The sequence below is a fragment of the Tetrao urogallus genome (assembly GCF_951394365.1).
Source record: "Tetrao urogallus genome assembly, chromosome: 1".
In the NCBI taxonomy this organism is placed as follows: Eukaryota; Metazoa; Chordata; class Aves; order Galliformes; family Phasianidae; genus Tetrao; species Tetrao urogallus.
Window position 1 is genome coordinate 1,601,088 of NC_136813.1, and position 16,662 is coordinate 1,617,749.

The window sequence follows — 16,662 nt, forward strand, 5'->3', positions numbered from 1 at the left end:
GTGGAAGAGGTTACAGCACCCAAGTTTCTGCTCTTCTCCTTGTATTTCTGAATGCCTAAGGCAGGGAGGTTGGAACTGGGTGATCTTTAAGGTCCTTCCAACCCAAACCATTCTGTGATTCTAGAGCTGCTTTAATTTAGGCTGAGACCACCTGATCACGCCATCTGTTGGGTAGGTATGCTCTAATTGAATTTCAGCCTTACTTTTGGATGCTTAGAGGAGATTAGAAAAAGATGTATTTTCTGATGCATTTCATCAGGAAATGAGCCATTTCCTTGCTATATCTGGGGTCTGTAGAAGACCTACAGAAATCTCAACTTTCTCTTCCAAACCAAGAGAGGATTTGAGTCCATTTTTACAGCTTATTTGCCACGAGGTTCAGTGGGGCTGCACCTCACCTCCCTTCTTCTCCCACCCCAAATATTTTTGGGCCTTCCCAGAAGAGAGCAGCTCACCCTCCAGAGGCTGAAAGCTTTGAGAAAGGCAGAGTGGAAATCCTGGTGTGAGTACCCCAGTGCTTTGGGCTGCTGCCTCATAGATTAAACCTTTATTGCATGGTACTGCCGTAGTGCAGCAATCCCCTTTGTGCTTTGCAGAAAGACATGAGTTCTTCAGCTAGGAGAAATGCCATCAGATTTAATTTCCTGGCTTAAAATTAAGATGATTGAAGCAAGATAACAATCCACTTTAAAAAAAAAAAATAGGAAAAATAACAGGATATGTGTCCCATAGCACAGCCCACATCTCTGGGGGACTGATAGAGCTGTCAGGGTGCCTGGTGCAGTGTCCCTACTGGGGGTTCAGTCCTGGGAGCTTCAATCTCTGTGGGGGGAGCATTGGGCTGGGTTGGGGTGCAGCTCCTCAGGGTGTGGGTGCTGCTGCCGGGCCATGCACTGCCGGAAGGCCTGGACCTGAGCCTGGCAGCGCCGCCAGTCCCGCTGCTCTGCCATGCACTCCTGCAGTGCCCAGTGCTGCTCTGCACAGCCCGTCCGTGACACCATGGCCTCCACCGGATCCTCCTCCTCTTCCTCCTGCGATTTAGGACGGCTCCAGGCATGTCCAGGCTTTGCCATAGTTCCGGTTCCTAGAGTGGGGCTGGAGGGTGATGGCAGACATCAGGGTGCTGCCTCCCATGACTGCTCTGATGATTGGGGGCATTTTCTTTTTAGGTGGTACAGAACCACCACCTTTCTTCCCCCCCCCAGCCTATGGATACACCCCATACAATCTCCATGGCACCCAGCACCTCCCATACCTCTACAGGTACCTGGAAACACCCATGCAACCCTCAGAGCACCCAGAACCTCCCCATACCTTTATGAGTGCTCAGCACCCCCTTTCTTACCTCCCCCTCCCCCCCCCTCGTGGAACCCAGCATCTTCTATACCTCTATGGGCACCCAGTAACCCCCTGCACCCCCACAGCACCCATGTGTCTCCCAGGGGCGCCCAGCAATCCCCATACACCCTCCAGAGCACCCAGTACCCCCCATAAAACCCAGTATCCCTCCATATGCCTCAAGGACACTCACAACCTCCCATACCCTTATGAATACTCAGCTCCCCTATGTGCCCCCCAGCTCACCCCACACGCCCATGGGTGCTCAGCTGTCCTCCACATCACCCAGTACCCTCCATACGACCCCCCAGAGCACACTACACCCCCCACGTACCCCTCCCTGGGCATCCAGCGGATCCCAAACCCATATGAGCGCCCCCATACAACACCCAGAGTGCTCATCACCTCCTACGCGCCCAGACCCTCCCTCCCCTAGCATCCCCTATAGGCGTTCAGCTCCCTCCGTACCCCTTTAACTCCGCGCGGCCCCTTTAAAGCTGACTTCCGTGTAGACACTTCCGGGGCGGGGAGAAGACGCGAAACGCTCGCTCATTGGAGGGCGCCTGGACCTTCCGCTTCCTCCCCGCGTGGGTGCTGACGGGAAAGAGGAAGGCGGAAGAGGAAGGGGGTGTAGCGTCAAGATGGCGGCGACGCTGCGGATCCAGAGCGACTGGAGTCAGGCGCTGAGGTGGGAGCTGCCCCTCGGTCCCTTTCCAGCCCCGATTTCCTTCTCCCGGCCCCGCGGTCACCGCCGGTCTTTCTCTCCGCAGGAGGGATGAGGGCGAGGCCTGGCTGAGCTGCCGCAGCCCGGGTGAGCGCTGAGGGCGACCTGTGGAGCGCCTGGGTGGGGGTGGTGCGGCCTTGAGGGGGGGTGGGAGCTGAAGCGTGGAGTGGTGGCCTGGGGCTGGGGAAGTCATTTAAGGAGAAATAACCCCGCAGGTCGAGGGAGCTGGGACCTGTTGGGAGCTGTGGGGTCGGAGGGTTGAGGGTGGTTGTGGAGGGGGTACGAGGGTAAGGAAGGTTATGGGGGTATGGAGAAGAGTGGAGGGCGTTTTGGGAGGGGGGGTGAGATAGGAGAGAGAGATAAGGGTGGTTCTGGGGAAATCTGGGGGTTAGATGGAGGGAGTGGGGAAAGTTCTGGGGGGGACTTTTTAGTTTAGGTGTAGGGTGAAGGTGGCTGGGGGTTTTGGGAGATGAAGATGGTTGGGGGTGGGCTGTGAGTAGGGAGTGAGGGGAGTTTTGGGGAGAGAGAAATGAATCTGCAGGTTAAGAAGAGGGAATGAGAGTGGTTTGGTTTGGGGAAACGGGGTTAAGAGGGTGTGAGGATGGCTTGGTGAGGCCTTGTGGGTTAGGAAGAGGTGGGTAAAGATGGTTTGGTGGGAGTAAGGAGGGGGTGAGAATGGTTTGAGGTGATGAGGGCGGTTTGGGGAGTATTCTGGGGATAAGGACAGGGTGAGGATGGTTTGAGGAGTGGGAATAGTCTGTGGAATAGGAAGGAGGGGTGAGAATGGTTTGGTGGGGGATAGTTTAAGAGACTCGTTTGGATTAAGAGAGGGTGGGAATGTTTTTGGATGGGTTAGGACAGGAGTGAAGATAGTTTTGGGTGGACAATGTGGGTTAGGAGAGGATGAGGAGGGAGGTCTGTGTGTTAGAAGGAGGAAGTAGAAGTGGTTTTGCAGGAGGCACTGTAGGTTAGGAAAGGATTGGAGGTTTGAGGGGGGACACTGTGGGTTAAGTAGAGGGGTGAGAATGTCCTGGGGGGCACCCCGTGGGTTAGGATGGTTTGAGAGATGCCTGTGGGTTGGGTGGGTGGTGAAGATGATATGAAGGGAGACTGTGAGTTAGGATGAGTGGAGTGATGACAGTTTGGGGAAGCTCCACAGGTTAGGAGGAGAGGGTGAGGACAGTTTAGAGGAGTCATAGAATCATGATAGAATGGCCTGGGTTGAAAAGGAGCACAGTGCTCATCCAGTTCCAACACCCTGCTGTGTGCAGGGTTGCCAACCAGCAGCCCAGGCTGCCCAGAGCCACATCCAGCCTGGCCTTGAATGCCTCCGTAACCTCCTTGGGTAACCTGTTCCAGAGTGTTAGGAGGTGGTGAGGGTGGTTTTGGGCGTAGGGAGCAGAGGGCTGTGGTTTAGGAAGAGGGAATGAGAATGGTTTATTGGGAGGGAGGAGGAGGAAGCAGTGGTTAGGAGGGTGTGAGGATAGTTTTGTGGGCACCTGCACGTTAAGAAGAGGGTTGAAGGTAGTTTAGGGATGAACCCTGTGGGGGTTAAATGTGAGGAGGTTGAGCTGATGGCTGCTGATCTCTGCAGGGAAGCCCACGCTGTACGGCAGCCTGACCCGCCGTGGGCTCAGCACCGAGGGCGTCCCTGACATCGCTGCCTCCGAGGGCTTTGTGGTCGGCGAAGTCACCAAGGTGACAGGGCTGGGGGAAATGTGGGCTTAGTAACTGCTTTCCACAGCTGAAGGGGCCGTAGCCTTTGTGCAGCTGAAACAGTCGCTATCACCTGGGCTCCCTCTGTGCGGTGCTCAGGTGTCTGTGGAGGTTGTAGTGCAGTGTGGTCGAGCTCTTGGCCCAGGTGACAGCTGTAAGATGAGAGCTGATGGCTTCGAGTTGCACTGGGAACGGGTCAGATTGAAAAGGAGGAAAAAAATCTGCTTTGAAAATGTTGTAATGCTGCACAGGTTACTTACAGGCTGCACAGGATGTGGTGAAATTACCACCCCTGGAGGTGTTCCAAAGTCGTGGGGGTGGGCTGTGGTTGGGGGATCTTTGAGTTCTTTTCAAAGGTTGAAATTGATGTGGTAATATTTCTCTGCTTCTCTTATCACCAGTTGGCTGTAAGCTGTTTGCGCCCCAGGCGTTTACGAGTGTTTCAGAAGGACTAACAGCACTTGTGCTTTTCTCCCCTAGAAAAGCATTCTCATTTCTTGTCCTCATGAGAATGCGTCCACCAAATTCTTGGCACCATACACAACTTTTTCCAGGATTCATCAGAAAAGTGTAAGTGACCTTGCTCTGTAAGAAATAGCTGGCAGTGACTGAATGCTTTCATGATGCACCTGACTGCTCTGTTCCTGGTCAAGTGATAACTTTGTGTGTAAACTGGTTAGTAAACCACATCACACCTTATACATAACAGCAACGATCCTGGTTAAGCTTCACACACACACAAAAAAAGTCCAAGATTCTATAGATGCTTGTGTTTTACCTCTTAAAACTGATCTGTTTTATTTCATGGCTGTTTGTGCTGTTATATTCCTGGATGTTCCTGAAGTTCAAATTGCCTTGTAACAGTTGTAAGAAACTGGATGCTTGACTGGGACTGGGTAATATTTGAGTCTGACTTTATTTTCTCTTTTGATAATAAATCAATTAAAAGATCCAAGTGATTTCCTGATTTCCCTGTATTTCCTAGGTTATTTCATATGATTTTTTTCATGTTAAAGTTTTGATGTGAGCACTGGAGTATATTTATTGTTCCTTGCGAGGGGGTGTAGTAGAGGAGTACTTGTAGAGGAGTCTGACAGCTAAAAGAGCCACAGGGATGTGAGAGGAATTGGGCTGGGGTTTCTGAGGGTGCTCTGGGAAGTCTGGTTGGCTTCCCAGGACAGAGCAGGGCTGAATGCTCAGGGCTGAGCTGTGGATACCAGAACCTGGTGTTATGGAGCTGCAGGTAGTAAATGAGTTTGGAGAAGGCCCTGCTGCTGGTAGGTTTGTTTTTCTTGTTGATCACAAAGAACTTGAATTTCCCAGTGCCACAGAGACCAGACTTGGCCTTCTTGGAACGTTTCCTCTTCTGGTTGTCACTTTGGTTCACAGAATCACTTTTTAACCACTTTCTTGCAAGTGCTCTAATCTGCTCATATTCTGTTCCATGGTGGATTCCACTGTGAAGTCGTTAGATAGAGGGATTAGTATGTCTAAAAAAAAAAAACCCCACAAGACAAAAGAGGCTCCGTGCACTGAGCTCTTCATTTTTATGAAACCTCCTCCTGTTTGCAGTGCTCGTTTGCTGTCATTTAATGAAGCTGTCTGTGATGCTTGCCATAACACAGCTGCATTGAGCTTCCATTTGCAGGGTCAGTGGAGCAGCCAGGAATTGAATGCTGTGTGCATTCATCTTAATCTGGTTGGGATTTCAGAGACTACAAAAGCTCAACTTGTATTTTAAAATATATGTTCATCAACTTGCCACTTACTTTAATGAGACCTGCTTGTTTTATGGAGCAATCCTCTTTCTTGTACCTTGCAGTCTGGGGGTGCAAGAAGCACAGCTCCTCCCTGATACAGAGCAGCCAACTTGGACCTGAAATTTCCTTTTTGCACTGTGGAGGAAGACAAAGTTGGCTTTGCTGGGCAGTGGTCTGTGCATTTGCTGAATGCTTCACCCTGATAGGGAAATGATCCAAGAAATGATGGAGCTTGCAGCCTGCACGCACAGCCAGCTGCCCTAATGGGAGCCCCTGATGGCTTCCATTGTACACCTGACTCGTGATTTATTGAGTAAATTGTTGTGATAAACTCAGCAGAAAATGCTGAAAAGCAAAGTTTGTGTTAATGAAGCTTAGCAGCAATATAAATCGAGATGCCTTTTGACACAGAGGCAATTCCACATCTCTGCAGCTGTTTTAGAAGGCAGCGGGGCTGTGCTGAGCCCAGGCTTGGCACAGAGGCAGCTCCTGAGGCAGAGGTGAATCACTTCTCTCAGCTCTGTGCTACTGAAGGGTTCCCAGCTGCCCTTTTGTGTGATAAATGCAGTCAACATTCACAGCATAGCAAAATGGAAATGCAGGCAGAAGTGTTGAGTCTGCTGTCAGAGGGCTGTGATGGGTTGCAGCTGTGCTGCAGAGCTCCTCTGGCAGCAGCTGAAGCAATATCCATTAACGTGTGGATGAGTTTAAAGCTCAGCTCCTGTTGCCCTGCTTACCTGCTGCTGCTTGTTCTGAGTGCTCATGCTTGCCCTTGCCTGTTTCTGTATCCCTCCTGAGCACCTGTGAGTGTCATACATCAGCAAGGTGTTTTGTTCCTGTGTAACATCCTTCACAGGCTGCTTTTTGCTTAACAGAGAGCAAATTGCCACAGATTGTTGTGTTAAATTAAGCATCGCCCAGGTTAACCGCATGTAAGTAAACGTGTTTAATGGCTTTTTTAATAGCTAAGGCACTGTCTTTTCCTTCAGTATCTTCTAACTCCAGTTTTAATTCCCAAACTGGCTTTATTTAAAGTGGAGGCACAAACTCTGGGTGATGCATGTGCACAATAAGGTGCCACAAGAACAGCAGTCTGCATTCCTCAGTGTGACTTCTCACAGTGGGTTGGTGTTTCTCGTGTCTGTTGGTGGCTTTTGCCACTGCAGTGCTTTCTTTTAATCCACAGAATGCAAACAGAATCACTTGGAAGGTTCTGAAGATAATGCAGCGTGAATCCAACAGCCTCCAATTCTTGTAAGAGAAGGCAGTGTTCTTCTAGTCAGCAGTGACAGCTTCACTGCTTCCAGCAGGATGCAGTGCTGCCGTTAACCCTTGCTCTAACAAAACCCAGGTGTTTTTTCTGCCTTTTATTGCAGTCCATTTGGAAACCTCTATCTTGCAGTGTGCTCCTGCAGCTCAGAAAACAAATGGGATCCTGGGCTCCATCAGCAGAGGGGTGGCCAGCAGGGACAGGAAGATGATTGTCCCCCTCTGCTCTGCTCTTGTGAGGCCCCATCTGCAGCACTGCGTCCAGGGCTGGAGCCCCCAGCACAAGAAAGACAGGGAGCTGTTGGAGAGGGTGCAGAGGAGCCACAAAGATGAGCAGAGGGCTGCAGCACCTCCCTACAAGGACAGGCTGAGGGAGCTGAGCAGCCTGGGCTGCTGTGAAATGTGGAGGTTGGTGGCCCTGCCTGTGGTGGGGGGTTGGAGCTTCATGATCCTTGAGGTCCCTTCCAAACTGAGCCATTCTATGATATCGGGTGTAGTTTCCCTGTTACCTTACATCACTTCATCCACAACTGCAACACATCTACCTTTCTCAGTGGCAGCAGTAATGTCTTTCATTGTGGGAATGGTTTATCCTTTTAGAAGAGTGTGAGTTTAACATCTGTTGTCTTCAAAGATACTCAGGTGTGCTGGTGTTAACGCAGAGCATGCAGTTGTTTGTACCCTGCTGTCACAGAGCCCTTCTGAGGAGACAGCCTGCTTGCATCAAATCAGTTTTAGTTCAGTGTTTTGGGAAACTTTGGCTCCATAGGTATCTTAAGCAGTGTCTGCAAGCTGGGCAGGCAGGGAGTGCAGTTATCTGGGGTTGTGCAGAGCAGCTTAGCTCATTGCTTAACTGCATATGAGAGTTGCTGGGAAAATCCAAGTTCCTGCTTCATCTGGAGTGAGCCTAAAATCCAACCTCTTTCCATGCAGCTCTCTGACTCAGCATTGCTCTTCTCTCTGCTTTGCACATCTCCGCAGTGAAACAAGCAGAGAATAACAATTTTTTTTATGTCTGGTTGGTGGCAATTAGAAGAAATCTGGGGTGCTTCGTGCCAGCTTCAGGTCCCCCAGCTCATCTCATCATAGAATGGCCTGGGTTGCAAAGGAGCTCAATGCTCATCCAGCTCCAAGCCCTGCTGTGTGCAGGTCGCCAAGCAGCAGCCCAGGCTGCCCAGAGCCACATCCAGCCTGGCCTTGAATGCCTGCAGGGATGGGGCATCCACAGCCTCCTTGGGCAGCCTGTTCATTTCATTATCCTCTCTTCATGTAAAGGCATAATTGATAGCTCAAAATGTATTGAGTTTGAGGAGACAGAGTCAGTGAGCTTAAGGATGTTAAATGTTAGGGGGTGTTACCGAGCTGAAATCTGTAGCTGAATGTATGGGCACTTCAGGTGTTTTTAAAGAGTTAAGCAATCTGTCTTGGTGAGATAATTGTGCTGGATGATGTACTTAGCACATCTCCTGTGGGGTTGTACCTTCTTGAGCAGGAATTGCTATGTACAGAATCACCTTAAAGCTAACATAGTGTGTTTTGTCCCTCCTGCAGATTACCTGTCTGGATATTTCCAGTGGTGGAGGCCTCGGTGTGTCTACCAGCACAGATGGGACCATGAAGATCTGGCAGGCTGCAAATGGAGAAATAAGAGTAAGAGCAGCAGCTTTGTTTGGTGTTGTGTTGTCTCTGACATTGCAGTGTCCAGCTATGACCTGGGGCAGGCTGTCTGCATGCTGTGGGCAGGCAGGTGTCTGGTTCTTGATTGAAAAGCTGATGGGAATCTGTACATCTTAGAGGTTTTCTGTTGTGACTGTTGGAAAGCACAACTGCTCTGAAAAGAGAGAATGCTCATCAGTGTGATGAGAGCTCGAAGATGAGGAGTTACAGCTGGAGTGCTGGAGGGAACTGAGCTCCTAGCCTGCGTGCTGCAGGCACTGCTTTATTCTGTGATAGAGAAGAGGAGGAGAAACTGCCCGTGACACTTAATCTGTTATTAGAAACAAATGTAATTCCTTTGCTTTGCAGTGAGTGTTCACATAGCAGAGTGAGGCTCAAAGTGTCCCTTTTTTGCCTGCCTAGAATTCAGATAAATCTGTCCCAGGAGTGCAGACCTGGAGGATCTGAGCTTAATCCTCCACCCACGTGGTAACACCCATCTCTCCAATGTCATAGCTCAAAAATTGCTTGGCATGAGGGTGATGACAATGGAACTAGCATGTAGTTCTTTGTTTTTCCAGAGACTATTGGAAGGCCATGTGTATGATGTGAATTGTTGCAGGTTTTTCCCATCTGGCCTTGTGGTTCTGAGTGGGGGAATGGATGCCCAGCTAAAGATCTGGTCAGCAGAAGATGCCAGCTGCGTAGTAACCTTTAAAGGTCACAAAGGAGGTACAGAGTACTTAGCCTTTAAAATGCTTAACCTGCCATGTGTGTGTCATTGCATTGCACTCAAGGGCTGACCTTCAGTCCCCAGCCTGCTGCACCTCGTGCTGTACGTTTGTGTTAGATCTCAGTGTGTTGGATCTTCAGCCTCCAGGAATGTGAATAAAAAGATCAGTGGTTGCTGTGTTAAACAGCTGAAACTTTCTCTTGATGAGCTGAGGGAGGACACAGTCCCTCAGCCTGTTGTGAGTGCCAGAGGTGGAGCTCTGGAGCTCTGACCTGCAGGAGTGGCCTTGCTGCTTGCAAGGAATTGCCTCCTGCTCGTTCCCAGCTCATCATGCTTACCTTCAGTTGCTCCAGAGCCTCTTCCTTTTTATTTTCCTTTGCCTAGAAAAGCATGCAGCAGCTTTAAGAGATGTGCAGAAGGTGAATGGGCAGTTAGTGCCTTGAGGGTGCCATTCTCACTTTCAGCACCATGCTCAGCAAGAGCAGCTGCAAGGATGCTTCAATGAGGATTTCTTTGTCGAGGCTGGAATAAGCTTCTTCATTCTCAGATGTTCAGCTCTGCCCTCTTTGATGATCTTGCTGCTGAAAATGACAATAAATTACTTGCATAGAGGATTCCTGGTCCACCTTCTGTGGTGCTTTGAGGGGTGTTTGCTGTGATTGCTACAAACTCTTCCCACTGACACTTTATTCCCAATGGATTGCAAGGCATGAATGGTGAGCCACCCAGAAAGCCTCCTGAGAGCAAGCTTATGGGCAGAAATGTCTCCCATCCTTGGAGATCAGCAAGGTCAGGCTGGCCCAGGCTCTGAGCACCTGATGGAGATGTGGGTGTCCCTGTTCACTGCAGGGATTTGGACCAGGTGGCCTTGAGAGATCCCTGCCAACTCAAATGATTCTATGGACAGAGCCTCTGTTTGACATAATCTCTGACAAGATTTGGTTTTCAGGACCATTCATTCAGAAGCAGTCTGAATTTATATGTGCTGCTTAAGCAAGCTCCTATTTTACTCCTATTTACCAATTTAACAGTTGGGTAAGCATGAGCAAGTCCAAGTGAGCTGCAGATGCACCATGGGATGCCCAAAACACTGCTCAAATTCCACTTTCCTGAGCAAATAGCACAGCTCTGCACAGGCTCCTGTTCTCCCTGTCTCACAAGGTGCTTTGCTGAGGGCTGTGAGGCACGCAGCCACCTGCTGAAAGCCTGATTAACTTTAACTTGTTTTGCACTGAACATGCTGTTGTTTTCATGTGATCTAATTGCATGGCTTTAAAACAGATTCACACAAATGTAAGCAAAACATGGCAGGCAGTGTGATGGTGTGATGGCATCAGGTCAGAACAGCTCTGTTTGGCTCCTGATGCCTCCAAGGTTCACCTTCAGAACTCCAGCCCAAACTGCTTGGCTTCTGCTGATTCAGGCTTCCCCTGTTATTTCAGTTTGTGATGTTTAATGACTGCTTCTGTAGGGGAAGTATTAATTAAATCTTCTAACCATCTGACTGTTCCCTTCCAGAAAAACACTGTCATGTTTGTTTTGTTGGCTTTTTTTTTTCAAATCTGGACTCAAAATGGAGTGGCTGGGGGCATTAGCATTTGCTAAGGCTGCTCTTTTGATGTTCCTGCAGCTGGGTAATAGAGATACTGCTTGCCCTGTGCAGCTTTTGGGATTATCCAGAGCTGTAGTTGGCAGTGCTGCAGGAGTGCTGGGCTAGACAGCTTCCTGCCCAAGCTAGAGGTGAACTTTGGAGCTAGAAACTTGGCAGGAGCTGCAGTATCAGCTAAGTCTGAGATGTGGGAGGTCATTGCCCAGTTCTGCTCCAAGTGACAGCTCACGGGGGGGGGAGGGGGGGGGAAAGGGGCCACAATTTAGGGGGTTTAACCAGGTGACTTGTAGAAATCCCTTCCAACCTCAGCCATACTGTGATGTTGGTAGCATCCCACCCTTGGCTCCCATGCTGATCCACTGGGAGCTGCTGTCTTTCACACACACTCCTCTGTGGTCGTTGCCTCGGGGCTTGTAGGTGGGTGCATGGTTGCCCTGGGACATGTATGCTTCTCTCAGCCTTTGCCTTCTGTGCTGTCTCTGAACACGGCCTTTGCTTTGATGCAGGTATTTTGGATACTGCCATTGTGGATCGGGGAAGAAATGTCCTTTCCTGCTCTAGGGATGGCACTGCACGCCTCTGGGACTGTGGCAAATCCTCCTGTCTGGGTGTCATTGCTGACTGTGGCTCCCCCATCAACGGCATCGCTGTGGGCACTGCTGATGACTCGGTGAACCTGGGCACACCTGAAAAAGCTCCCAGTAAGGAACATTCTTAAAGGACAACCTTTATTTCCCCTTTGTTTTGTCAGCTGGTGCTGCAGGTGTAACTCAGAGAGCGTGGCATGCTGCCCTATACCTTCACTAGGTCACCAGAATGCAGCCCTGTGGAGGAATTCAGCCTTACCTTCCAGCTTGGGTGATTAAGACTGCAGTCTCGTTTGCTGTTGGCCTGCTTGGCATAAGAGGGGTTTCAGCAGTTGTGATCCCAACCATCTGACTTGAGGACATTGTCTCCCTGTGCTGCTGGAGTAAACTTTTGTCTTCCTCTCAGGTGAACGTGAGGTTGGGACGGAAGGGAAAATGCTGCTGCTGGCTCGGGAAGACAAGAAGCTGCAGGGAGTTGGGCTGCAGAGCAGGCAGATGGTAAGGAGGCTGAGACTATGAGTAGTGCTTCCAAATACCCCTCTGCAGGAGGGGATGGGGACCAGCACTGTGCACACGCACTGGTTTTGTGCTCCCATGTGAGTGCTCAGGAGCTGCTATCTATCCAGCTCTCTGGGGAGCAATGCCTTTGGATGGGGTCCCAGGTTGCAGTGTTCTCCCCTGTATTTATTCACTGAAAGAGAGACTAAAGGCCAGTACGATAAAGGGATCCTTTCTCTCCTTTTTTTTCTGGGTAGGTTTATATATGGGGGGGGTTGAGGAGTAAGAATTGCTCGTGTGTTCCACCCAGGTATGTGGCAAACTAAACAGCAGCCAATAGGTATCATTGAGAATGCAGGAACTGAGGCTGTGTCTGCAGGGCTGCTGCTTTCCCAGCAGTCTTTCCCTGTGGCCTGCTCAGGGGCTGCACAGCCATGCAGCTGGAGTGTAAAATGGCTCTTTGTTTTGAATAGCATGTAAAGGAATCTGAGGTGTTCATCAGCACATTTCCCTCCAGCCAAGGGAAGGGAGTTAGCAGGTCTGAGGTCCTGAAGATCCTACAGGACTGTCCCGGGCTGTAGGACACAAACTTCTGGCATAGCAGATTTAATTCCTTGTGGAGAATGAAAATTGAGTGGAGCAGATGCTCACTGGTGAGTGGGGTGTCAAAGGCTTGCCTGGTAGTAATTTGCAGCCCTGCAGCAACGGTTGTGGCTCTGTGAGAAGGGAGCAGTCTTCACAAACCTGCTTTGCAGATCTGTTCTTGCTGCTGTGTCTGAAGACAAGTTTGAGCTCAGTGTTGGTCTGCCTGTCATGGTGTGATGGATCTCTTCTCCAGAGTGCCCCAGGGGCACTCACTGATTGCAGTAACCTTCCTAATTTGGCACGGCTGGTTCTAGGGCACTGTTCTCCCACACATCTTGGAGCAGAGCTGAGAGGGTTATTAACCTACCTGTGGATTTGTGCCATGACTCACAGAAACAACCTTACTGACTTCCTGAGTAAATTGCTTCCTATTCCTGGCTGTCCTGCGGCTGCTTTGGCACATCTGTGACACTTGCTGTTTTTTATGTTCCCAGGTGTTCCTCTTTGATGGATCTGATGCATTCAATTGCTGCACGTTCCTCTCAAGTACCTATTTCCTAGCAGGGACTCAGGATGGGAACATCTATCAGCTGGATGTGAGAAACACCAAGTGAGTGCATGCCTGGGGCTGCAAGTACTGAATGGCAATTGTGGGTGGTTGTTTTCCTCTGAGGAAGAGTCAAATCAAAGGTTCTGGCAGACATTGCCTCTTCTGAAGGTGGATTCAGCCCAGGCAGCGGCACTGTGAGCTTTGGAGCCCCTTGGCATCTTTCCTTTCTCTTGGGGAGCGCTCAGGAGGATGTTTGGCAGGAGATGCTCTGAGGTGGCTTTTACTGGTGTGAAGGGCAAGCTCCAAGCAAGGAGCATCCAGATGGATGGGGGAGGACAGGGGAGCCTGGCATGGAAAAATCTGAGAAGTCTTTCATGCACGATAAGCTCCAAGCTTGTGGCTGTTTTGGTAGGGATAATCCCTGTGTCTTAATGTTCTCCTTATGTATCTTCTAATCACTACCTCACATTCTTCTTTCAGCACTCAGACTTAGGATTGGATTTTGATTTGTCCATAATGCTTTTCTTCTTCCTGTTCCTCCTTGTTTTTTCCAGTGCTCCAATCCAAATAATTCACAGATCAGGAGCACCAGTGCTTTCTCTGTTCCCGTACAGAGATGGATTCATTGCCAGCCAAGGTAACTCAAGTGCTATGTACAGATTTTGGAATTGAGCTGAGCAGTTTTATGCTCTTTATGCCCTCTCTTATATACATTGGATGTCCAAGCCTCTAGAAGAGGGCTTGACCAAATGTCCATTGCAAAAAGGTGATGTAGTGGAACCTCCTATTACATAGTTGCTTTTTGCCTTGTGATTTTTCTTGTGCTCCCCCAGAACAGGGCCTGCATGGAGCTTCTCAATCATTACAGCCTTTTCCCATCTCACTGATGCCCTCACAGCACATCTCCATTTTCTTTATAGAAAGAACATGGCCTGTTTTTACTCCTCACCCAATATTCCTTCCTTCCTTAGTGTTCTTTCTGCTTGCACAGGTGATGGAACGTGCTTTATCATCCAGCAAGACCTTGATTATGTCATCGACCTCACAGAGGCAGACTGTGACCCTGTGTACAAGGTAAGGAATATGGTGTGTTGACTGAAGTAGAGTGTGTGGGGAAAGGTGATGCCAAGCATCAGGCAGTTGCATTTACCTCAGGAATTGGCTGCCTGAGGTTTTCTGTTAATGTTTGGCATAAGCAAATGCTGTCAGCATCTCTCTGTGGTACGTGGTAGTATTATCTCCACTTTGCAGGAGTGGAACTGAAGCAGAGAACTAACTTAGGTGTGGAGTAGATCTGGCAGAATGGTTTTTTTTCTTGTAAGGAAGCTGGAATTGATCTGTGCTTGGGAGTTTATGAGGGTCAAAGCAACAACTGGCAGCACAGCGCTGCCTGTCTTCGGCTCCTATGTTATGTGAGACCACAAAAGTACTTCAGCTCTGTGTCCACACAGATGGGAGACAGTGAGCTGTGCTCCCTGGGCTCTGCACCACATGGTGCAGAGGATAGAAACTGAAGGAAATCAGCTTAGTTTTAAGTGGTTCCCCCTCCGCAGTCCTTTCCTGAGCTGATAAACGCAAGTTTAGCATGCAGCATCATTCTGAGTCTGAAATTTGACCTGCAGAATTCAGGGAATCATAAAATCATGAAGGTTGGAAAAGACCTGTAAGGTTACCAACCCCAGCACATCCCACTGTGCCCCCTGCCTGCCCCCATCCCTCAGTGCCACATCCCCACGGCCCTTGAACACCCCAGGGATGGTGACTCTTCCACTCCCTGGGAAGCCTGTGCCACTGCATCACCACTCTTTGGACATTGCTTCTTAATACCCCACTGACCCCTCCTCTGGTGCAGTGCCATGCCTTGACCTCTTCTCCTATCAAATTCAGCAGTACCCAAACCCGTTTTCCCCTTCAGATCTATCAGAAGATCCTTTATGTGAGCACTTACCTGCCCACCTCTGAGACAGGAGTGAAATCTTCAGCAAATTCATACAATTGTAGAATGACAGAATGGCCTGGGCTGCAAAGGAGCACAGCACTCATCCAGCTCCAAGCCCTGCTGTGTGCAGGTCGCCAAGCAGCAGCCCAGGCTGCCCAGAGCCACATCCAGCCTGGCCTTGAATGCCTGCAGGGATGGGGCATCCACAGCCTCCTTGGGCAACCTGTGCCACTGCCTCACCACCCTCTGCCTCCAAAACTTCCTCCTCACATCCAACCCAAACCTCCCCTGTCTCACTTTCAAGCCATTCCCCTTGTCCTGTCACCACCCACCCTCACACACAGCCGTTCCCCCTCCTGTTTATCCGCTCCCTTCAAGCACTGAAGGCCACCATGAGGTCTCCCTGCAGCCTTCTCTTCTCCAAGCCAAACAAGCCCAGTTCCCTCAGCCTTTCCTCACAGCAGAGCTGCTCCAGCCCTCTGCTCATCTCAGTGCCCTCCTCTGGACCCGCTCCCAGAGCTCCCTGTCCTTCCTGTGCTGGGGGCCCCAGCAGGACGCAGCGCTGCAGATGGGGCCTCACAGGAGCCGATGGAGGGGACGATCACCTCCCTCTCCCTGCTGGCCGCCCCTTTTCCATGCAGCCCACAACACATTGGCTGCATTCCGGGCTGCAGGCGCTCACTGCTGCCTCATGCCCAGCTCCTCGTCCACCAGGACCCCCAGTCCTTCTCCACAGGGCTGCTCTCCAGGATATCTTCCCCCAGTCTGTGTCAGTACCTGGCTTTGCCCCGACCCGATGCAATACCCTGCACTCGGCCCTGTTGCACCTCACTAGGTTCTCATGGGCCCACTTCTGTGAGAGATGGCAGGAGGTGCTCACCTGCAGTTCCCCCATAGAACAAATGTGGAAGATGTCCCATCTCTGGAAATGCCAGAGCCAGGTGTCAGGGCTGCACTAAGGACAAAGCAGTGCATTGCTCAGAATGCACATCATCCCACAAGAAAGGAACCATCTGTTCTGAATATGTGAATTTTCTTCAGTGAGCTGTCAGGTACCAAAGGGACAGGAGAATGTTTCTACCAGGTGACAACGATTAATAGGAATAATATTTTCCTAAAAAGCCCAAGGAGGCTGTGGATGCCCCATCCCTGCAGGCATTCAAGGCCAGGCTGGATGTGGCTCTGGGCAGCCTGGGCTGCTGGTTGGCGACCTGCACACAGCAGGGCTTGGAGCTGGATGAGCGCTGTGCTCCTTTGCAACCCAGGTAATGCTATGATTCTATGAATTTTCAGAGAGAAAACATAAGTTGTTCCACATATCTTTTAGATGTGTGGGTGCTTCTCAGAGCAGTGGCAGAGCTGTTGGCTTCCTCTGCTTTTCCCCACGCCCATACCATGAGAGCTGCTGTACTCCCACTCTGCTCTGTTGGTTTACTGCATTTTTTTCCTCTTTTTCCAGGTCGCTCCGTGGGAGAAGCAGATCTACACGTGCTGCAGGGACGGCGTGGTGCGGCGGTACCAGCTGGGCGACCTGTAGGGTTGGGGGCTGTGCACAACGGGCCGTGAGGGCTGTGAGCAGGGCTGGGGTTGCTTCCGCTGTGTTCAGCTGCTCAGCTTTGTCCGTTACGGCCGATTTTTATCTGTCGTGGGGGTGACCGCTGTTGGTGGGTGGGGGTTGGGGATTAAAGTGTGGCTGTG

At 50.4% G+C, this 16,662-nt stretch overlaps 1 protein-coding gene across 1 annotated transcript; it reads left to right on the forward strand.

Annotated features, from left to right (window-relative positions):
- Positions 1-1,979: 1,979 nt before the first annotated feature.
- On the forward strand, positions 1,980-16,501 carry PAAF1 (proteasomal ATPase associated factor 1; the record flags this gene model as incomplete). Its single annotated transcript, XM_079549407.1, has 12 exons — positions 1,980-2,026; positions 2,109-2,149; positions 3,657-3,760; positions 4,259-4,348; positions 8,359-8,457; positions 9,045-9,195; positions 11,312-11,506; positions 11,799-11,890; positions 12,970-13,085; positions 13,580-13,662; positions 14,017-14,099; positions 16,424-16,501. 12 exons carry the CDS (start codon positions 1,980-1,982, stop codon positions 16,499-16,501), a joined length of 1,179 nt encoding a protein of 392 aa, XP_079405533.1.
- Positions 16,502-16,662: the final 161 nt, after the last annotated feature.